This window comes from Pseudochaenichthys georgianus, chromosome 8 (assembly GCF_902827115.2).
Source record: "Pseudochaenichthys georgianus chromosome 8, fPseGeo1.2, whole genome shotgun sequence".
Taxonomy (NCBI): Eukaryota; Metazoa; Chordata; class Actinopteri; order Perciformes; family Channichthyidae; genus Pseudochaenichthys; species Pseudochaenichthys georgianus.
This window is the reverse complement of record NC_047510.2, coordinates 19,540,022-19,562,663: the sequence shown is the minus strand read 5'-3', so window position 1 is coordinate 19,562,663 and position 22,642 is coordinate 19,540,022. Positions and strand designations below refer to the sequence as shown.

Genomic DNA, 22,642 nt, shown 5'->3' with positions numbered 1-22,642 from the left:
ACTTTTTCAAATACTGATGTAACTACATACACATCGATATGTTGTATAAATATTGCAAATCAAAACCTTTATTCACTATTTATCAGGCATGAAAACGGGTCAGGGGTGAAAAAGGTGAGAAGTATATTATCCCTCTAGTGGGGTCCGGGGGCATGCTCCCCCGGAAGAACATTTTGAATATTCCATATTTTAAAGCATCAATCTGATGCATTTTGAGATGCATTTTTTTTTGCCAACCTGGGGAGAGCTGGAGAAACTTAACTTCAGCCATGAGTCAAAAATATTATGGCATCCTTACTAAGTATTATTCAGGGTTGCAAACTCATCAGGTATGGAAAAGGTGACAAGAATCCGAGCCCCCTGACCCCACGGAATATCGGCTTTAAAATGAGGAATAACAGAGGATTTTAGCAGTCAAAACAACTAAAGCAGCAGTGTTAATAATAACAGAAACGCTAAAGAGTCACATCTAATAGAAATATATAAAAGCATTTATTTTAATTGTGTAGCAGTCAGTTTATAATTTTGGCAGCACTGTTGAGCATTTTGAAAATCTATTGTCATGCCTCTGTGCAAGGCTGAGTCTTTCTATCTTTATGGCATCTGGTGTAAAGTAACTAAATTCATAAACTCAAGTACTATACTTGGGTACAATTTTGAGATACTTGTACTTTATTTAAGTATTTCAATGTGTTGCTACTTTGTTCTTCTTCTCCTCTACAGTTCAGAGGTAAATGGTGTACTTTGACTCCACTACATGTATTAATACCTTTAGTTATTTCTAGGGCTGTCAAGTTAACGCGTTAATAACGCGTTAACGCAAAAAAAAATTAACGCCACTAATTAATTTAACGCGATTAAGGCATGTGTATTTTTTTTCCTCGGCCGCCCCGTAGTTTCAGAGCGCATCGAGTTTAAAATACCATCTACAAGCTGATGCTGACAGCCCCGCTCCTACCGCCCGCTTATGGCAGACCACACTTCCACGCTCACCGGCAGGCACCGACTGGCCATCGGGAGGACCGGGAGGGTGTGTGTTTGTGTGGCCCGAGCGAGCGAGAGAGAGAGACCTTACGTGCATTACCGTACCGCAGTGTGAACGCGGCTATTGTTGTTGTTAGCATCTGGTGCTAGCTAGCTGCGCTAACGGATATAAGGAGCTGTTTAAATGAAAACAGAGGAGCGCTCCATCCACACAACTGCACCGAGCACTTGACTTTATGCAGGAAGCCAGACAGCGGGACATTGGAGGAGAAGTCAGCACACTCATGATTGCAGCAACATGATTGCAGCGTCCAGGCAGCTCCCGTTCGAGCATATGCCTTGAGTTGCACATAGCTCCAACACACACACACACACACACACACACACACACACACACACACACACACACACACACACACACACACACACACACACACACACACACACACACACACACACACACACACACACACACACACAGTATATGAGAGAGGTTCCAGGTTGAATTGAGGCGAATATTTGTAATGTTCAGAGGTTGTTGTGTTTAATATTCATGAGAATATTTGTCATTGTTCAAATGATAATAAACATTAGCATAAAGCATATTTGTCTACTCATATGTTGATAAGAGTATTAAAAACTTGAAAAATATTCCTCTAAGGTACAATTAGAACAGATAAAAAATGTGCGATTAATCGCGATTAACTATGGACAATCATGCGATTAATCGCGATTAAATATTTTAATCGACTGACAGCCCTAGTTATTTCACAGATGTGGATGAATGATGTGAAATCTAATCAAGTGTTGAATCAGACTTTAGTTCCACCTGAAGTAAATTCACAAGCTACCCTGCAGTATACAAAGTCATTCAAACTAGCCGCACCATCACCAGCTTTGAGAACACTTTCATGATCAATCATTATAAAACATATCATATATATTATTCTGAAATGGACCAATCTGCACAACGACTACTTTTACTGTCGCTACTTTCACTATATTTTGATGAGAATACTTTTCTACTTTTACTTGAGGAACATTTTGAATGCAGTACTTTTACTAACAGAGTATTCCTACACTCTGGTACTTCTACTTTTACTCAAGTACAAGACCTGAGTACTTCTACTTTTACTCAAGTACAAGATCTGAGTATTTCTGCTTTTAATCAAGTACAAGATCTGAGTACTTCTACTTGTACTCTAGTACAAGATCTGAGTGCTTCTACTTTTACTCAAGTACAAGATCTATACTTATACCACCTCCGTTTATAGCCGATGAAATAAAAACTATTATAAAACTAAGGCTAAAGCTAACGTTAGCAGATAGTGACAATGTATGCTAGCTAGCTAGCTCAACGATAATATTGCGACAGAAAAACTTTTCAGTGCACGCTGTCACTACCCGATCCGTCCCCCTGCCCGATCGGTACTACGCATGTGCGAGATGGTCCGGAAGTCCGGACGGCAACCCAAGACGGACACTTGACACAGTGGCTTTTAGCAAAGCTCAAAAAGAAAACTCGAGAGAGATGAGTTATTGTTATTAGAACGTGGCTTCAATATTATTTAACAACTATTTATATTGGGTTCTTTTATTTGGGGTCAAGTACATTGTCAGAATAAGTGAGAAATGGATTTAACTTCTAGACAGCTTAGACAGCTATCATACTGAATACATATTTACTGTGAATGTATGCAAAAATGTATGGCATATGGCTGTCTAACAGAAGTTAAATTAATTCCTCACTTATTCTGACAATGTACTTAACCCCAAATAAATAAAAGAGTTGTTAAATAATAGTGAAGTCACGTTGTAATAACAATAACTCATCTCTCTCGAGTTTTCCTTTTGAGCTTTGCTAAAAGCCACTGTGTTAAGTGTCCATCTTGGGTTGCCGTCCGGACTTGTTCAATATGGCGGACCATCCCGCACATGCGCAGTACCGATCGGACAGGGGGACGGATCGGGTAGTCACACACATCACGCTCTGCGCTCCGACAGGGAGCTCTGTGACTACCCGATCCGTCACCCTGCCCGATCGGTTCTGCGCATGTGCGAGAGGGTCCGCCATGTTGGACAACTCCGGACGGCAACACCAGATGGACAGTTGACACAGTGGCTTTTAGCAAAGCTCAAAAAGAAAAACCGAGAGAGATGAGTTATTGTTATTACAACGTGACTTCACTATTATTTAACAACTCTTTTTATTGGGTTCTTTTATTTGGGGTTAAGTACATTGTCGGAATAATTGAGAAATAGATTTAACTTCTGTTAGACAGCTATCATACTGAATAAATATTTACTGTGAATGTATGCAAAAATGTATGGCATATGGCTGTCTAACAGAAGTTAAATTCATTCCTCACTTATTCTGACAATGTACTTAACCCCAAATAATAGAACCCAATAAAAAGATAATAGTGAAGTCACGTTGTAATAACAATAACTCATCTCTCTCAGTTTTTCTTTTTGAGCTTTGCTAAAAGCCACTGTGTCAAGTGTCCATCTGGTGTTGCCGTCCGGAGTTGTCCAACATGGCGGACCCTCTCGCACATGCGCAGAACCGATCGGGCAGGGTGACGGATCGGGTAGTGACAAGCTCTGCTCTGACACCTGAACGGCCCGTTCCAACAGCTGTTCACCAGCGGTCCAGTCTGTACCACAGTGACTCCGGACCGCACAGTTAATATTAACGAATGCACCCGTAGGTAATGTGGCTGCTGAAGCAAGACCATCATCGCGGAGCAGCAGAGCCGACAGGCATTATAATTATAAATTATAATGCAGCGCGAGCATGGTGTTCTTTTTATATATATTATAATTTATAATATATATAAAAAGAACACCATGCGTGTCATAATGGCACATAACAGCTCGCGGCCGCAGATTACTCCCAGACCCCCCCCATACCCCAAAAATATTTTTATTGCAGATCTACATGAATCACACAAACGACCTATTTTGGATTCAAAACGGCAAATTTCGCCGAAAGGTGAGTGATTGTCATGCCTGATTTATACCAAAAATCGTAGTTCTATCTCCTGTTATCAATGCATTCAAATTGCCCGCCATGAACTTCCGGGGAACGATTGTCGTCTACATGAACCATGTGACGATAACCGTTTTTGGACTTCCGTTACGGAGCGTCCACACTACAGCTTCAAAAAAAGCTTGGAGCTGGGCGTGTCTGTAGCTCTACAGAAATATATAAAAGCATTTATTTTTATTCAAGCAATGCGACCAACAACCAATCACATGAATCTCCCGCCCCCGACATACAAAGCAAAAACCCCCGGGGATTTTATGGGAGCAATATATATATAAACTCCCCAAACAGGCGAAAACCTACCAGTTTCACCCACTGTCTCTGCCACCTCCCTCCATGCCTGGTTCCTCCGGTTTGTATCCCGGTAGGTGAAGAGGGTCTGGTCAAACAAAACCGGGTGATTTGCTACAGCGATAATTAGTTTCTCCTCCAACTTTTTTTGAAATCTAGAAATGAACGGCGGGATATCTCTCCCAGCTTAGACGCGGTTTGATTGGCTACAGCTTGAGCTGTCAGATTTTCCGAAACGGGATTTGATTGGCTGGCGCTGGCTACTCCGGCGTCAGAAGTTGAACAATGTTCAACTTCTGACGCCGGAGACGGACCGCTCTGCTACCCACAATTCAGTTCGGCGAAAAAGCGAGGCAATGTGACGTCACCCCATTCAAAGTGAATGGGCAGATTGGAGTTGTCGACGCTGTAGTGTGGACGGGCCTCTGGCGCTGATCCGGACTAAAACCACCAGACTCAGGGACAGTTTCATCCCACAGGCAATAAGACTATTAAACACCGGAACTTGAAACATCATAACATTAATCTGGCTGCTATTTAGAAATGTATCTAATATATAACTATTTCTACGATTTTTCTTTTTGTATTTACTATTTACTTGCACTACATTGTTCTGATTGTCTGTTTTATTGTGTTTCACTGTTGGAGGACCCTGTGACCTAAGATTTTCATTGGCTACACTGTAGCTATGTACGTATGACCAATAAAAGCACAAGGCAGAGATAATTCACTCAGTAAATCACTGTGGTCTTTTCAGGGGAATCTTATTACCCAAAAAAAAATGCATACAGATAATTGCTTTGTTAGGTATGATGACAGTTCAGTATAGAATATAATAGCATTTCTTGAAAATAGTTCACATTTAAAACCAAAACAATACAATTTGACTCGACTGACACCATTTGTCTTTCTGCAAACATACTGCAGCCCAACAAATACATTTATTTAAAACAGTAACACCATTTGAGCCAGAACTCAAAAACATTATGTAACGAACACACATCAACATTTCACAAGTAGTGTTTTTAAAAGAGAGACAATTTCAGTCAGGTCAATACTAGTAAATGAGGCATGATGTGATATAAAGCAAGGGTGAGTCAGTGAAGCAAATGGGGAGTTGTATTACTTCTACATAATTGTGAAGAGGTAGTTTTGAAGGTTTATGCTACATGTGTGCAAACAATGGAGCAATTGTCCAAAGTATGAATTTGGCATTATTTGACCCAGGCCTTGTGTGGCATGAACTGAGGTATGTATAAGGTCACTCTAACCAACATGCAGAGTAAAAAATGGAAGCATTTTCTCTCATTGCTTGGATAAGAACCTCACATTAAATGTAAGTAGCAAATATGTTTTATCTGACACGTATCAAACATGATGCGAAATAGGCTTTTAAAAAAAGGGACAGTTGACCCCAAATCACAATGTAGTCGTTTCCTGTAGTGCTATAATACAATCTAACTGTTTTGGTGTGAGTAGGTATAAGGGAGGAACGGGGGGGGGGTTGTTGTAGTTAAGTACTCGTAAAATCACACAAAAACAATCTAGATAAATACAAAAATCTCTACAAGTAATAAGAAAAATATTATTTCTTATTTTAGGGTATACATTAAAAACCTTGTTAAGGGAATAACATATTTAATAATGAAAACCCTAAGCCATCAAATAAACAAAAAAACATTTAAACTGCACACTAGTAACGACAGTCTTCTGTTGTTTGGATTCTGCAGCAATTCTCTAAGCAATTAATCTAAAAAATACATCAAACAAACTACTATTTTCTCAGCAGCATAATTTCCCATACAGGCTATTAAATAGGCCTTTTTTGATATAGATAGGAGTTTTTTTAAATATTAATCTTTCATCTACATTTGAGTTTAATTTCAAGTTGGCAAGTTAAGCCACTGAGCGTGACAGAGAGCACTTTAGCAGAAGTGATTTGATCGGTTAATTGAAACACTGGTGGTGATTTAAACCATACTTGTATGCATAACATTTCCCACAGTCCACACAGCTGTAAGGTTTTTCGCCGGTGTGTGTTCGAATATGTATGTTCAGAGAACTTTTCTGGGAAAAACTTTTGCCACAGTCTGGACAGCTGTACGGCTTCTCCCCAGAGTGCACGCGTTGGTGCAATTTCAGGTACGTTTTCTGAGCAAACCGCTTCCCGCAAACGGAGCAGCTGAACGGCTTCTCACCTGAGTGTCTCCGGATGTGGACTTTCAAACTGCTCATATAGTTGAAGATCTTCCCACAGAATAAGCACTCAAACTGTTTGGTTGGCCTCCCAGGTTTGGGCGGAAGTTCTTTGGTGGCATTCATGAGGATATTGTTTGAAAAGTCTGAGTACTCGGCGGTGGCTGAGGAAGAACTTGTGTTGTCAACCATTATGCTCATTGTTGCATCATCTATCAACTTGTCCATAATGGTTGGCTGTGGGCGTTGTTGTGTTTGAATGTCAGCTGTCATGGGGTAGCTGCTTAATTCCCCTGAGTTAAGCTGCAGTTCATCAACAGATCTATGAAGAATGCTGTCCTCGTCAAAAAATCCACCAACTGTCAAATGGGAACAAATGTAGTAAAATCACAGAAACTTGGTATTATAATCTTTGTATTTTATTTATGTACCTACCTTTTCTATTATCTGTGAGCCTCATCTGCTGGCCAATGGGATGATCATCATACGTCTCCTCTTTGACGAAGATCAGATCAGGTTCCCTCTCCATTAAGTCTATTACCTGTTAACAAGACATAAAAAACAGCTTTAAATACAGTAATTTAGTCAACTAACAAATAAAGCTGGCCGAGGCTATATACAGGACGGTCCTGTACACAACGCCAAATGGCTATATACAGGACCGTCCTGTACACAGCTCTCTGAAATGGCTATATACAGGACGGTCCTGCACAGAAGCTCAATGAGTTTCCCCTCAATATAAAATTGTGGCAATTAAATCTCTTTCCATGCCAATTGCTTAGCTTTTTATGCTGATTTCAGTCTTTTTTTTGGCTTATCTTTTTATGTTGTTTCAATCATTTTCTACTTTATATTTTCCAATGCACAATGTTTTACTTGTAAAGGATATCACTGTGTGCATACTTTAAAGACTACTCGGTTTTATTAAAACTGAAGGTTTTTTTTTTTTAAAGAATACACCGACATTTCGTTGACGTGTAGTGATTTTGCATTGAAAGCAACACAAATCATTTATCGGCTACGCCGGCATTTTTATTTTAGAAATCGGAGACGGTGGTGGCGAAGTCGATAGGGACTTGGCTTGGCAATTGGAAGGTCACCAGTTCAAGTCCCGGCAAGACCAAGTGCTACCGAGGTGTCCCTGAGCAAGGCACCGTTCCCTACACTGCTCCCCGGGCGCTGTTCAAAATGGCTGCCCACTGCTCCTAACACTAGGATGGGTCAAATGCAGAGAAACAATTTCCCCACGGGGATTAATAAAGTATATCAAAATCACAAAAAAAAAAAAAATCAAACCGTCTTTTGAATTGTATGTATGCTGTACATTTTTGTAATTTATCCTGCTGTAAACGTTAATTGTACACCAATTATATCCATATTTCTGTAGACTACATAAAAAGCCATTTCAGGGCTTCTGTGCAGGACCGTCCTGTATATAGCCATTTCAGAGAGCTGTGTACAGGACGGTCCTGTATATAGCCATTTGGCGTTGTGTACAGGACCGTCCTGTATATAGCCATTTCAGAGACCTTATATTCAGGACCGTCCTGTATATAGCCACTCCCAATAAGGCTAGTTGTTGGTATAAACACTGACCAGGGGCCCCATGCTTGTCATAGCAGCAGGCTCCACTGTTGCTTTTCTTTGACTTGGGGTTTTTTCTTCTCTCCACAGATCCATGCACCAGTCTTTTCCATAAACTCCATCAATGGCTGGAGCAAGATGCTGCTGGTCTGGAAGAAGAAGCAGGTGTGAAATTCTGACATCCTACAGATGGTAAACAAACTTAGAACAGATGTGCTGAGCTGGACATAACTAAGTGGAGGTAGTCTATACTGAAGCTAACGGGCAAACAAGCTATATAGAAATATGAATATTTAATGTAGCAGAGGCAGCTATAAACCAGAGTAACTGACCAGATGTTGGACCCTCCTGACCTGCAGGCTGTCTGCGGCTGACACTGTTGACATGGGAAGAAAAGGTCTGTGCCTCCCTGGCTGCTCTCAGTTGGACCTCCAGCAAGTAGCACCTCTTCTTCAGAGCCTCGTTCTCCGTTTTGTGCAGGGATATCTCGGAGTGAAGGACAGAGGAGCATTCATCAGCCAGGTTCCCTATTTCCACCAGAGCCGTCTTCGTTAGCTTGTCCAGGACAGCGGCTAACTGCGCCCGAAAACTCCGGTTCGTGGTGTCGCACATCATGTCGATAGGGAGAGGGAATATTTCTAACTGCTTGCAATATTCCTAGCGGAGCAGCGTTTACTCTTCCATAATCATATAGCTGTGCCGCGATGCATTGTGGGAAAATGGTATTCTCGCATTTCAAAATGTACGAGCAGCACTTGAACGCAGCACGGTCTGAAAAAAAACGTTATTTCACTAAGGTAGAGACTAACGTTTTATAGTTCAGTGGGAATGACAGAGATAATAAAGTAATCTTACTACTGCCACTAATTCAGATTTAAAGAATGAATACTAAATAGATTAGAGTCAGAACCTTTGTTGAAACAGCCTTGTAGTATTAACAAACGTGAATGTTCACTGCCCTCCAGCGGCCACAGGGAGGAACTGCAGAACTACATCACAATAGTGGCTCAATATGTAATCATTGTCAGTGTGGTGATAATAAATAATACAATAATACCAATAATGTATTTTTACAGTTAGTTTTTTTGTCAAAAAGCACATTATTTTTATTATTATCATCATCATCCAAATTACACAAGCGCCAATGCAGACAAGGTAGGTACTTGTATACAAATATATTTATATAAAAAAGTATCATAGTTATCAACCATAATATTTCACATGTAACAACATGGTCTCAGTTATCAGTTGTCAAAGTCAGTTCACATAAACTGTTGTATTACAGTAGTAGCACACTATCAAGTTTGCACAGTTTGGAAGGGGAACTTTGATATATGAATGGTAGGCAGCAGAAACATTGTACCTTTGTATTGTTAAAGCAGGTGATACACACACTCAAATATGGAAACAGCAGTTTTTTTACATTTGACAGGCTGTTTTAGGAAGCTCAATTTATGAATGTCCCATATGTTGGTACCGTACACCAGATTCACTACCATACATATTCAAACTAGGGTCTAGATGTACTGTAAGGTGTTTTTTCAGATTATAGTTCTTTGTAAAGCCCTTGCCACATTGCATACAAACAAAAGGTTTTTCTCCAGTGTGTGTACGCTGATGCATATCAAGAGTGCATTTCTGAATAAAGCCTTTTCCGCAAATAGGACAGCGGTAGGGCTTCTCCCCAGTGTGTGTGCGCTGGTGTGTGTATAGATGCCCTTTTTGTGCGTATCTCTTTCCACACAGCGTGCACCTGAACGGTTTTTCACCTGTGTGACTTCTCTGGTGTATTTCTAGCTGGCTAAAGCATCTGAAGTTCTTGCCGCACTGCAAGCATCCAAACCTCTTAACAGCTGAGTTCCTCAAGTGTTGAAGCTTCATATTTCTGAGCACACTTAAGCTTTGAGTGGCAACATTTTGGGCTAGGCTTTTCCCGGCAACTAGGTTTGTGTGTGCAGGTGTAAGCTGTGGATTCCACTGTGTTTCCCTCCTCCCTGGTACAGCGAGAGACGGCTGACTGCTCATAGTCTCAAAGCTGTCAGTAAACAGGGGCTGCAGACGATCTGCCATGGGTTTGGTACGCTGCATCACTTCTGAGCCCCTGTGGGTGTCTTGGGATTCTTCCCTTCCTGTTGACAACATACACACAATATCAGTTTTTGTACAGCATAAACATCGCTGTGCAACAACATATTTATTTAATTCTCACTATTTTCATTTGTCCCATCAGGTCCACAGTCCACCTCTGATGGCTCTTCTTTTACCACTATCAGTTCTGGTTGATCTCTCAGTTGGTTTGGGAGCTAATGAAAAAACAAAATGAGTGCACGACTGTTAGGCTACACATAAGGACATCATACATTACATTGACACAATATGATTAGTGTACAACTTACCCCCGCTATGGCATGCTCCTCCTCTTGAAGGTGATGCCAACTGCTTATCTCTGTGGAGGAACTTTCCCATGGACTTTCACTGGGAGGCAATACACTTATATTAGAATCACCAGGCAGGGTGTAGCTGTTTACAAGAGTTATGATGAAGATGTAATTATTGTTTCAGCATAACACAAACTCACTAACGTCTCACAGGCTACAGTAGTCAACAAGTCTACCTTTTAATGGCAGGTCTTGTCCTGTCAGGCTCCACAATGCCTTCCTCTGAACCGTCCCTCACCACTGCGCATACTGCTGCGTCCTGTCTGCTGCCCTGCGCGATATAAAGCAATTTCTCCATCAGCTGCAGTTTCTCTGCGAGCGAGGAGATTTCGTTCCGCCCTCGAGTTATCTCAATTTTCAGCATCTTCGACTCGATCTCGACCAGTTTGCTTATTTCCATTACAGTTGTTTTGGATAACGCGTCCATGATGGAGACGAGCTGTGTCTGGAAAGAGAAGACTGTCGACATGGTTAAAGTATTTGGTTTGACTGCAAGTTGCACGCGAACGAGTTGATGCTGTAGACCAGAGATCTTTAAATGTTCAATGTGAAATGTGGTCGCAACGTAAAACACGAGAAGAGCTGTTGTGCATGCCAGCAAAATACGCGTGAAGAATCTCTTCAAAACTCAAGTAGTTGAAACGAGGCATCATTTCCATCTACCGGCTGGGAGGAAGCATAGCCCCGGTACACAGAACTACAATATCGAGCTGTATTGACTGAGCTTCTTTATTGACTTCAGTATCTTTCAAATGTGTGTGAAACTCTCCCAAAATATACTGAGGTATTTTGTGAATTGCCTCTTTTTTAACCTATTTATTTTATTGACTTGTATGTTGTTAGTACACTGACCAGAATGCAGTTCGGTCTAAACACAGATAGGCCATTGGCTGTTGGCTTTATTTGTTCATGATTGGCTGGTGAGTGAAGTTTCCGGAAGTAGTGCGTTGAATTACATTTGCCGACTAAAACTCCTCCACACATTCTGCTGCTGGGATTACCAGTAAGTAACGACAGATATATTTTCGAACATGTATTGTAACTGCTTACAATTCAGGTTTATTTAAGAAATAAATTAGGCTTTTCAAACATATTTTCGATACTGGCTACCGCACTACACTGTGCAGAATCAGCTGGGGTTTGTAGCTTTTAGCGCCAGTATTTGCATAAATACTCAAAGGCTACTTATATTGCAGTTTCAATATAAACTTTAGTCAAGATATGTTTCATCTTAGATAAACAAACACACTGTATGTGGATAATATTTACAGGCACATCATGATGACTTGCAGAAGTTGTTGACTTCCATACACATTGCTCAAAGCCTGTTATTACCCCTCTCTTTCTCTTTCTGTGCTAACAAGTCAATCCTTTTTTCAGAAAGCTATCTCATGGCTGGCAGAAGAGTTGTGGTCTTCCCCTCCTCAGCGGAGCTTGGTCCAGTGCTGGCCCAACTGGTGACATCTCGGGCTGAGAAGGCCATCGCCTCTCATGGAAGGTTCACTTTGGGCCTCTCTGGAGGAAGCCTTGTGTCCATGCTTGGCAAAGAGCTGCCCGCCCTGCCAGACCTGGACTGCAGCAAGTGGGTGGTGGGCTTCTGTGACGAGCGGCTGGTTCCCTTTGATGATCCTGAGAGCACCTATGGGCTATACAAGGTATTTTTTCCGGTGTGTGCTTGTTTGTCCTGGCTACATTAATGTATGATATGTAATTACATTGTGGTCAAATGTACCCTTTTGTTTTTTCCTATAGGGTCAGTTGTTTTCCAAGGTCAACATCCCTGACAGTGGGATCTTAACCATTGACTCCTCCTTGCCAGTCAACGAGTGTGCTGAGGATTATACCCGCAAACTGAAAGAGGTGCAGACATTTTTACAGATCTGTGGTCTACTTTGGCTCTAAAGTCACAGACCAATATGTTTGCAAAAATGTTTACAGAATTTTTTTGTTGCTTCCAAACAAACAGGCCTTCCCAGATGATAAGTTCCCAGTGTTTGACCTGTTACTGCTAGGTATGGGGCCTGACGGACACACCTGTTCCCTCTTCCCAGACCACCCTCTCCTGGAGGTGAGGGCCGTACTCAAGAGAAACAAACATACAGAAAGAATCTGTAATGTCCATCATAGGGGCATAAATACATCCCTACCCTGGCCACTTTTTTAATGTTTTATTTAAAAGCTTCTCATATTTTGGACCATCATTATGAACCTAAAACTAAATTGCACATCTGGATGATAAACCTTGTTGGACAGTGACACTCTATTTCAGGATGGTCTATAACTTTGACTTAATTACACGTTTATGTGCATGCAAATGTTTCTGTAATATAGGCTTATACAAATGTTTCATCATTGATGTGGTCCCTGATGTGCTGATCTAAAAGAACCATGTGTGTTCTGCCTTTACATTTCAAGACACTCCCCTGACACTGTATAGATAATTGATAGGTTTTAATTAAGGCACAACTTGAACTATGTAGTCTGCACGGCCGTTCCTTTTAACATGTCTTTGAGGCACTTTGACTCATTACACATCATATATTTGAAAGTCCTAGTACATTCTTTGGTTGTGGTTCACACACTGACTCTTTTTGGCGACTGTGTACTTTACAGAAGATGAATGATTGGGTTTTGGTGTACTCCATATTTAGGAAACCAAGAAGATTGTGGCCTCCATCAGCGACTCTCCCAAACCACCGCCACAGCGTGTAACTATGACCTTTCCTGTGGTGAACTCTGCACGCTGTGTGGCTTTTGTGTCAACAGGAGGAAGCAAAGCACCCGTTCTGAAGGTATTGTTTGCAGCCTTTCTCTAAACACATATCATGTTCATAATCTTAAAACCCTATGTTTACACGGCATAATAAATTATTACTAGGCCATATTTAGTTACAAACCCAGTCATTATGGGGTGGGAAAAAAACAATTGAACAATTGAAAAAACCTGCACAAAATGATTGAAATTACTGTCATGTAGGTTTATGTACATGACTCAGCAGTTACAGTTGCCAGAGGTTACAGGATCGTTAGCTTGACCACAAATATATGCCTCTATTCTGTTACAATAATTATTGGGTCAAGAGTGGTATTACCCACATGCTGAAACATGATTTAAACTGCTGAGTCATCAACACAATCAGAATAAGGTTAATCTGCACTGTTAGTGTACAGTTTTATTATTATGCTGCTGTGTTTATTGTATTTGTGTAACTCTGGCACAGCCAATTCCTTCGGGATGAATAAAGCCTTATCTTATAAGGAATATGGTGCAAAAATATTTGGATAAAATAAAAATACAGGCAAACATAAATCTAGAATACAAAAATATAAAAACCGCTATATGAAAGTTTAGTGCTGTTGAATTCTAACTGTAACAATTTTCTTTCAGGAAGTGCTGGAGGGTAGAGAAGGTCCAGCTTATCCAGCGGCTCGCGTTGTCCCGACTAATGGCGAGCTGTTTTGGCTAGTCGATGACCCCGCAGCTTCATCCTTAACCATACAGGTAGAGAGGCTAGGCTCAGGGGCCAAACTATAAAGCTGCCCGTCGGATAAATGAAGGCAGGAAGCTAACCTAAAAGTAGGAACTGGAAAAAAGTGCAGAACATTCCTAACTTCACATGACAGTGGTATTTTACATAGGTGAAATAGTGACATAGGATATGGAGATGATTTAAAAGTATTATATATGTTTGTTATCTCAATCTCAGCTCTTGAAATGTGGTTAGTGTGCCTGAGGTGTAGCTTTTTCTGAGTACGGTTTAAAGTCCCCCCTCCCTTCAAAATGTGTTTTTTATTTTGCTTATTTTTACATAACAGTACAGAATAATGCACAGTATGAGCATAGTTTGATATTAGTCATTTGAAGAATACAGCTAAAATAAAGTGAAAATGGACTTCAGGTATGGGAGATATCTTGCACTGTCTAAATACTCTCAATGGAGAATGAGTTGGTGTAATTTTAAGAATAATCTACTTTATTTTGTTGTGAAAACCCCTTGTAAAAAACACCAAATCATTAACTGATGCAGAGTATTTCATTGAGTCTGAGGAAGATCTTTAAAGTTAGACTTGTTGGCTTTGAAGTTCAGGAAATTCATAAAACACACTTGTGCAGTCCAGATCAACCGTTCATTCGTCTGACAACGTTATAATTAATACACTGTATTTGGGTGCATTTCTGAAACGCCTTTTACAACGTGTTTTCATTAGCAATTTGGACAAATAAAGAGTGAATTGAACGTTTGCCTCTTGGTTTTTCCTGAGCTATTTTACTCCATAGTCCATCCCCTTTAAGACTACCCCACCCCTTTTAATGCTCAACTTTGCAGCGTTGTCACATCAGGAGCTGCTGAAGAGATTTCGCTTTTTTCTGCAATGAACGCGCAAAGTAAAAGGACGCCTTTGATATAGCAGTGTCTCATCAGGAGATACAACTGTAGCAAGATTCATTACATTATATATATTTCTTAATTTATTGCCGCAATGCCGGGGCTCGCCTGGCTCCCCGCTGCCGTGCTCCTGCTGCTGTCCGGCTGCTCTCCGGCTCGCGGATACTTCGCTGAGGAGCGCTGGAGCCCCGAGTCTGAGCTCCTCGCGCCACGGGTCCTTGTCGCCCTCATCTGCAGGAACTCCGAGCACTCTCTGCCGTATTTCCTCGGTAATATTGAGCGCCTTAACTATCCCAAGGACCGTATGGCTTTGTGGTAAGTTGATACTAGGACATGTTTGCTTTCTCGCAAGCTAGTAAGCAGCTAAGAAGTATATTTAAATTCCATGTCGCTAGCTAAGGTTTAAAAGTAAGATTCATTCTTGAGTTTTGCATAAAAACTGCATTGGTGGCTGCTAGACTCAGTTGTAGGGGGGTGGGAATGGGGTGGTGGACCCCCAGGCAATGACGGCGTGCAATGTGTCCAAGTTGTTTCAACTATGTACAAACATCTCAACAAACAGGAGAATAACGAATAACTGACCCCGACATCAGAGCACGAATGATCACTTTCAGCAACCTTAGGTGGTCTCTGTGGTCGTACAGAGGTGAGCACATCTGGTCACTGCTCATCATCAGGGGGGCATGCATTGATCTGTATACGTGGAGGGGAGGGGACTCATCTTGCCGCAAGGGGAGCTGTATGATTTAACATAAATCCTAACAAAGTGACTTATTGTTGAGTCTGCACTGTACATTAATGCACACACACACCTTTTAGTCTCATACTAGTTCTCCTCTCCTCCAGCCTGCATCAGCTCCTTACAGCGGGTTAGGCCTCTGTGTTATTTGGAGTAATTGACTGTTTTATATCCCACAGATCTCCATCTTGTAAATCTTTAGCTTCAAAGGACCCCATCTGGGAGGAGTTATGTTGGCTATTGGGAGAAGTTTAAACTGTCAAGCATATAGTCAGTAAAAGTTTAATAACTGATCTTCCAAAACGTGCTATAACAAAAAGTGATCAACACTCATTTCACTTCATTCTGTTTTACTCCTCTAATGGAAATGTTATACTCATTTTCATCCTTCATCATGGAAAGTTGTGAAAATGGGACAATTTGCCTATTTTGCTTTGTGTAGGAATAGGGCAACTTCAAATACAGTATATGTGATTATGGAAACTAAAACCTAGTTGTATTATCATCTATTATGGCTCACTAAACACGTGTTTCCACCACATTCAAGGGTTAAAACAGTTGAACCCCACTTGTGACAGACTTAACATTAAAAAAAAATCTCCTGTGGAAGGTGCAAATGGATGTTCTAGACCTCTTAAACATCTGTCTGCTGTGCGCGGGCTAAGTTTAGGGAAGTGAAAGGGAGGTTTTCTCACATAATAACAACATGCTCCAACAGCCCCCCCATGTTTATACCCTGAGCTCTCATCAGTGAGCATGACTGCCTGGAGGGCTCAGAGAGGTATGCTCTTCTCTCATCAACGTGACGTTTGACTTTATTGAGGGGCTTTTCATAAGTGGCACTGTTTTATTTCCCTTTTATTGTGTTGGTTGAACTCTGTTGAACTCTTCTTTTGTTCATATGGCTGAGGTAAGAACCGTGATGTTTAAATGCTCCGCAAGCACATTCATCTACAAAATCCACACCGCTGCAATATGTTATAAACACGTTATGCTGTATGCCCTCTGCTAAAGCTTTTTGCAGCTGCTTGTAAGCATGCCAAGACAGAAAATCAGAATTGGCCAAATTGTCTTTTAATCTAAGCCCTGCATTTTGTACTCTAAAATAGCAATGGTAGTTTAGCTGTAACACTACTGGTAGAGATGTATGTTTAGAGCACCAGTGATACATTGTTCAAAACTATGCTTTAATCAAATATTTATTTGAGCTAAACATTAAATGGAAATGAGTGTAATTCAACGTTTAAGGATGTATATGGATTGACAGCAGGATTGAGCGATGCAATGGTTTACCAAGGAGCTGCTATGTTCTCACAGATCCACGTGAAATATGCCGGGGAAAGTTTGGCTGTCGTCCCTATGAACAGAAAACGAACTCGGCTGTACTGCAGATGTTCTTTTTGCAAGAAATATATTTGCCCTCAAACTAAACTACATGGCTGAAGCCCGGAAGACCCTGGATTTTGTTTTGTGGCAAATTTCTCCGACTTTTTTTATAAAGAAATTCAGGCATTTCTAATGACCTTGATGGTGTTCATCTGGTTTCCCATTTGTCCTCAATAATGGCTGGAGCCAATCATTTCCTTTTGTTTTAAGCTATTGCAGACAAAAGTGTCACCTTTATAATGGTGTGTATTTGATATAGTATAATCGCTCTTATTACCTTCCTGAATTGGTACTCCTTGGAGTCTGATATGCTGCCCTATAGTATGTCAATAAGATATGGAGTATCTTTGTTATGTGATGTTGGTATCATTAACACTCATGTCAGTTCCCACAGCTGCAGACAAAGTGCTTACAAACATTGAACACTGGGCTTTTGTTACCTGAGCCATGGTATTATTTTTCAACTCTTGGGTCTTGCGTTCAGTCTGGTACTTGTGCTCTACATTCAACCAATGTTACTGTTCGCCTTATTTTGCCCTCACTTGCTGAAAATGTCCAAACCCTCTAGTGTTGAATAGACTTCTTTCTAATCATTTACCTTTTGTTGTTTATTGACAGGGTGGCAACTGATCATAACAAGGACAACACCACCGTCATTCTGCGGGACTGGCTTGTGAAGATGCAGAACCTTTACCATTATGTGGAGTGGAGGCCAAAAGAGGAACCCCGGTGAGTTATTTACTTGAGTCTCTGGTGAAACCATGCATTTCTGAAATGGCTCAGTCTGACCATTACCCACATGTCTCCTGTAGAGGTTATCGTGATGAGGATAGTCCGAAACAATGGACAGACCTCCGCTATGAGCATGTTATGAAACTTCGGCAAGCAGCGCTGGTGTCGGCTCGTGAGATGTGGGCAGACTACTTCATGGTAGGTCAACAAAACTACTCTTTGCAGGCACAGCGTAAAGCACAATAACTCTGAGCAATTTTGAGCCTATGCTTCTTCAAAATTCTGTATTGTCCAATAATAGCAGCAGAAGGCTAAGTACAGAGTCAAAGAAGGGTGTTCAAAATTGCCCCAGTTATATGTTTCTGTCTCATATGGTTAAAGCTTATCTGGATCCTTACACTGACACAACTTAACCCGACATGAACCATATTTTAAAACCCTGCACGTTTCTATTGGTATTCCCCGGACCAGCAAACATTGTCCAGCTTCAGTGGGGTATACTTTTGAAGCAAATTACATCCAGAATTGCAATGATTTTGTACTACCAATGTTAACCCTTCATTCTTAAAAACAGAACTGACATGAGCAGTCAGTGAGGTTTGTTTAACATCTAGGTTTTTAAACGCTTTTCAACAATTCACAAACATATTAACACTTGAGTTCCTTCCCTTGTGTAGCTGGCAGACTGTGATAACCTCCTCACCAATCCCGACATGCTCTGGAAGCTCATGGGAGAGAACAAGACCATCATTGCTCCAATGCTCGAATCCCGTGCAGCCTATTCAAACTTCTGGTGTGCATTGACCTCCCAGGTACTGTGTTGTTGATTGGATGCACATGTTTGTGTACGTAAAGCTGCTCTGTTTGATATTAAGAATGCTCTTAAACCACACTTTTTCTTTAGGGTTACTATAAGCGCACTCCTGCATACTTACCCATAAGAAAGCATGTGCGCAAGGGCTGTTTTGCAGTTCCAATGGTCCACTCCACCTTCCTGATAGACCTCAGGAAAGAGGCGTCCAGGCAGCTGGCCTTTCACCCGCCACACCCAGAATACAGTTGGGCTTTTGACGACATCATTGTGTTTGCGTTCTCCGCTCGGATGGCAGGTATTAAACAATTCAATGCTTGAATCTACATATTTGTATCTAACCGTTTTAACCTACGTGGTTTAACTTCATATTTGTAAAACATTTGAATTCTCTGCTCTACAGATGTTCAAATGTTTGTGTGTAACAAAGAGACCTATGGTAACCTTCCTGTGCCTCTGCGATCCCACAATACTTTGCAAGACGAAGCTGACAGCTTCTTGCACTCCCTGCTGGAGGTTAATGGTGAGTAGCTTCCGATTGAGGGCTTTACTTCTGCATCGAACGGCCCGTCCACACAGCGGCGTGCGTTTAAGCTTGGCGGTGGATGTGTCTGAAGGCCGAACTGCATTGTGGGAAGTGAAGTGGAGCTTTGCTGGCGTGGCTCGCTGCAAAAGTTGAGCAATGTTCAACTTTTGAAGCCTCGGCAGAAGCGTCAGCCAATTGAATCATATGCCAGTACAAGCTCTAGCCAATCAAACCGCTGCTTGTGTGTCAGGGGCGAGAGACTCATGTGATTGGTTGTTTGTCGAGTGTCAGACACGCCCGCCGGCGAGCTTCAACGCACACCGCCGTGTGGACGGGCCGTAACTCTCTTTTTGCTTGATATTCTTCTTCCTACTTCTTTATTTAAAGCTACCTATCAGCATGGGATTCCTATATATCACTTGTATACCATTTCTGCATCCATCTTCCCTCTCACTGTGTAGTGCGAAATCCCCCAGTGATGCCTTCCAAATACGTACCTGTTCCTACAAAACAACCTGACAAACTGGGCTTCGATGAGGTGAGTATGGAGTGATGTGAAGATGGAGTCTGCAAAAATGGCCCTCTTTCCCCTGCTGTGCTGAATGCCTCCCCTGCTGTTAGAAACCTGTTATTACATTGACTGGCTCCACTTTCGTCCATGTGTAGGTGTTCATGATCAACCTGCCGAGGCGCACTGACCGCCGAGAACGTATGATGAGTACGTTATATGAGCAGAAGATAGCATGCAAGGTCATTGCAGCTGTTGATGGAACGTAAGTTCACTCTATTTAATGAGTACTTGACACCTATTTAGCACCTATTTTCCCCTTTTTTGCATTGTCACTTTGTCACATTTGTTCTCATGTCTATTTCAGAGGGATGAATATCAGTGAAGTTCATAATTTAGGCATCCACATGCTCCCTGGATACAATGACCCCTACCATAACCGCCCACTGACGAAGGGAGAGCTGGGTTGCTTCCTATCCCACTACAACATCTGGAAAGAGGTGAACACAAGAAGCCAAGCATTTGAACGTTTGTGAACCAGACGGATAAGTGATTGATAAATGTGTCTCTGGACTTAGATTGTGGAGCGACGACTGGAAACCTCCCTGGTGATTGAAGATGACCTGCGCTTTGAGATCTTCTTCAAACGGCGCTTGATGAACTTGATGAAGGAGGTGGAGGATGAAGGGCTGGACTGGGATCTCATGTGAGTTTGTGCCTCCTTCACAACCTTCAAATTGTCCTTAAATCTCCTAAATAAGCAACTGCTTATCACGCTTTCCTTCCATCTCTTTTTTCCAGTTATATTGGTCGGAAAAGAATGCAGGTGGATCGCCCAGAGAAAGCAGTGCCTAATATTCACAACTTAGTGGAAGCAGATTATTCATATTGGACTCTAGGCTATATGATATCATTACAAGGGGCGGAGAAGCTTTTGAAAGCAGAACCCCTGAAGCGGATTTTGCCAGTGGACGAGTTTCTGCCCATCATGTTCAATAAACACCCCGTGTAAGTGTGCAGATACACAACTATCACTTCTGCTCATACATTTTGATTTATTTTTGTTTGTTTTTACTGACATTACCTTCTCCTCCACAGGTTTGATTATATGAAACAGTTTGAAACCAGGGACCTAAAAGCATTTTCTGCCGAGCCTCTTCTAGTGTATCCAACACATTACACAGGCGACAGCGGCTACATCAGCGACACCGAGACCTCCACAGTGTGGGACAATGACAAGGTCCGTACAGACTGGGACAGAGGGCGTACAGGAAAGACTGGGCAGCAGGCTGAGATCAGCACTGAGGCCCAGAACTCCGATGTGCTCCAGTCGCCTTTGGACAGTGCGGCACGGGAGGAGCTATGAGAGCAACTTGATGAGAGCTTTGGAGTATTTTACAAACCACCTTTTTAATCATGTCTCAGCTTTACATTTTTGGTTTTGTGTAACATCCCTGGATCAGAGTTTGTAGGAGTGTGTTAAAAGTTAAAAAGGGAACAGGGGTGTCTTGTGTTTTTCGTCACGTTGTCAGTTTGGCATTTTTACTTTTATAAAGGCACTAGACTTGCCATTTGGAATGGCATTTGCAGTACCCAACTTCTGTCTGTCATACAGAAATGAACTTATATATTTGCAAATAATGCAATTCGACTTTAACATTTCAGTAATTGGGCAGTTAACTTTGTCCTTGTTTGAGATTACAATATGAAATGCTTTCTGTTAAATGCATTCTCAAGACAAAACATATATTTGAGTGTAACCACACTGAATGTGACTGAGCAAAATCATGACTTTTACAGATATTTGTATGTTTAAATCACCATAAATAATGTTTTAATGCTTTTATCCAAGATGAGAAACATCTGCATGTCTTTTGCTTTGATACTTTAGTATTTTGTCTTTTTTAAACTTCATATTGCTGTTTTTATTTTTTTAATATCCATCAGCCATCACTTCAGATGCTTGAACCAGAGCTTCCTTTTACCAAAGCAACAAAACACACAATCAACAGTTGCAGTACTTGGTATACCGATGCTTTTCCTTATTCCTGTGTCTTTTCTCTCCACTTTGGGATTGTTTCCAGACTAAACCCCCTGTTGACAATTTTATGGTTGGACCAACCACTTTACACGCCTCAAACTTGCTGATTTGGGAGTAACTTAATATTTTAAGCCCTTTAAGTTCCCTTTAAACTAAGAGAACCCACCCAGCCACATCCAAACAGGCGTTCCACCTCTTAATCATTTTCAGTTTAATCTGATTTTGAGCATTTTGGGAGTGTAAGTCTTCATAAAATGTCCCTTGGAAAAGAGAAACCAACAACAAAAGGTTTGTATTATCTTACAATTTGCTAAATATTTATTCTGTCTTGGCTTTGTTGTTTTTTTGGCAGTTCACCCACAGATATTGCACAAAATGTTAGTGGTGCATTGTGCCAAGGATAAATAAACATTTTTATTTTTAAAAAAGCTGAATTTGTGATTACTGTGATATTGCGTATTACAATGCTTGTGTAACCAATGTATCTCTGTAAATGTTAGTTTGTGCACATTTTACAAGATGGGGAGAACAAACAAAGGCATGAGTTATCACTAACATAACTTTTAATTCTTAAAACAAATGTGGATATTTTGACAGAACATTTCTTACATGTGATTTCTCTGTTAAAAAGCTGTTTATTCAGACCTCATGTACCATGCTAAATGCATGAGGCAAAACTGTGGTGAGCCATTAAAAGCATTTATATGTAGTTCATTTGTATATGTCATACAAGCAGGTATTGAGTTCAAGCTCACTTGCTTTTATCTTTGTAACCCTTAAGGTATCATCATTTTACTGACACTGCTTTAATGTGAAGGTTATACGGTATGTCCCACATACTACCTTCACTATTCCCAATACATAACAACCAAATTCTCTGAATAAATCTCCTTTTTGTTATGTCATAAATAACTTAATTTGATCAAATGTTGAAAACTGATATCAAGCTTTGCAGGCAAATATCAAGTT

At 41.1% G+C, this 22,642-nt stretch overlaps 4 protein-coding genes across 4 annotated transcripts; 2 read left to right on the top strand and 2 right to left on the bottom strand.

Annotated features, from left to right (window-relative positions):
- Positions 1–4,618: 4,618 nt before the first annotated feature.
- LOC117451698 (uncharacterized) lies at positions 4,619–8,862 on the bottom strand. The gene is made up of 4 exons (XM_034090094.2): positions 8,437–8,862; positions 8,117–8,253; positions 6,956–7,061; positions 4,619–6,879 (listed from the first exon to the last, which is right to left on the bottom strand). The coding sequence occupies exons 1-4, from the start codon at positions 8,717–8,719 to the stop codon at positions 6,272–6,274; spliced, it is 1,134 nt and encodes a 377-aa protein (XP_033945985.2). The 5' UTR covers positions 8,720–8,862; the 3' UTR covers positions 4,619–6,271.
- A 321-nt stretch (positions 8,863–9,183) lies between these two features.
- LOC139434246 (zinc finger protein 182-like) lies at positions 9,184–11,345 on the bottom strand. The gene is made up of 4 exons (XM_071204029.1): positions 10,719–11,345; positions 10,501–10,579; positions 10,314–10,407; positions 9,184–10,233 (listed from the first exon to the last, which is right to left on the bottom strand). Exons 1-4 carry the CDS (start codon positions 11,009–11,011, stop codon positions 9,557–9,559), a joined length of 1,143 nt encoding a protein of 380 aa, XP_071060130.1. The 5' UTR covers positions 11,012–11,345; the 3' UTR covers positions 9,184–9,556.
- Positions 11,346–11,466: 121 nt separating this feature from the next.
- Positions 11,467–14,780, top strand: pgls (6-phosphogluconolactonase). Its single transcript, XM_034088599.1, has 6 exons — positions 11,467–11,545; positions 11,923–12,197; positions 12,295–12,402; positions 12,509–12,610; positions 13,194–13,334; positions 13,931–14,780. Exons 2-6 carry the CDS (start codon positions 11,934–11,936, stop codon positions 14,075–14,077), a joined length of 762 nt encoding a protein of 253 aa, XP_033944490.1. The 5' UTR covers positions 11,467–11,545; positions 11,923–11,933; the 3' UTR covers positions 14,078–14,780.
- Positions 14,781–14,865: 85 nt separating this feature from the next.
- colgalt1a (collagen beta(1-O)galactosyltransferase 1a) lies at positions 14,866–22,378 on the top strand. The gene is made up of 12 exons (XM_034088560.2): positions 14,866–15,245; positions 17,674–17,784; positions 17,868–17,985; positions 18,465–18,599; positions 18,692–18,896; positions 19,002–19,121; positions 19,586–19,662; positions 19,791–19,897; positions 20,000–20,132; positions 20,211–20,338; positions 20,434–20,640; positions 20,731–22,378. Exons 1-12 carry the CDS (start codon positions 15,025–15,027, stop codon positions 20,996–20,998), a joined length of 1,830 nt encoding a protein of 609 aa, XP_033944451.1. The 5' UTR covers positions 14,866–15,024; the 3' UTR covers positions 20,999–22,378.
- Positions 22,379–22,642: the final 264 nt, after the last annotated feature.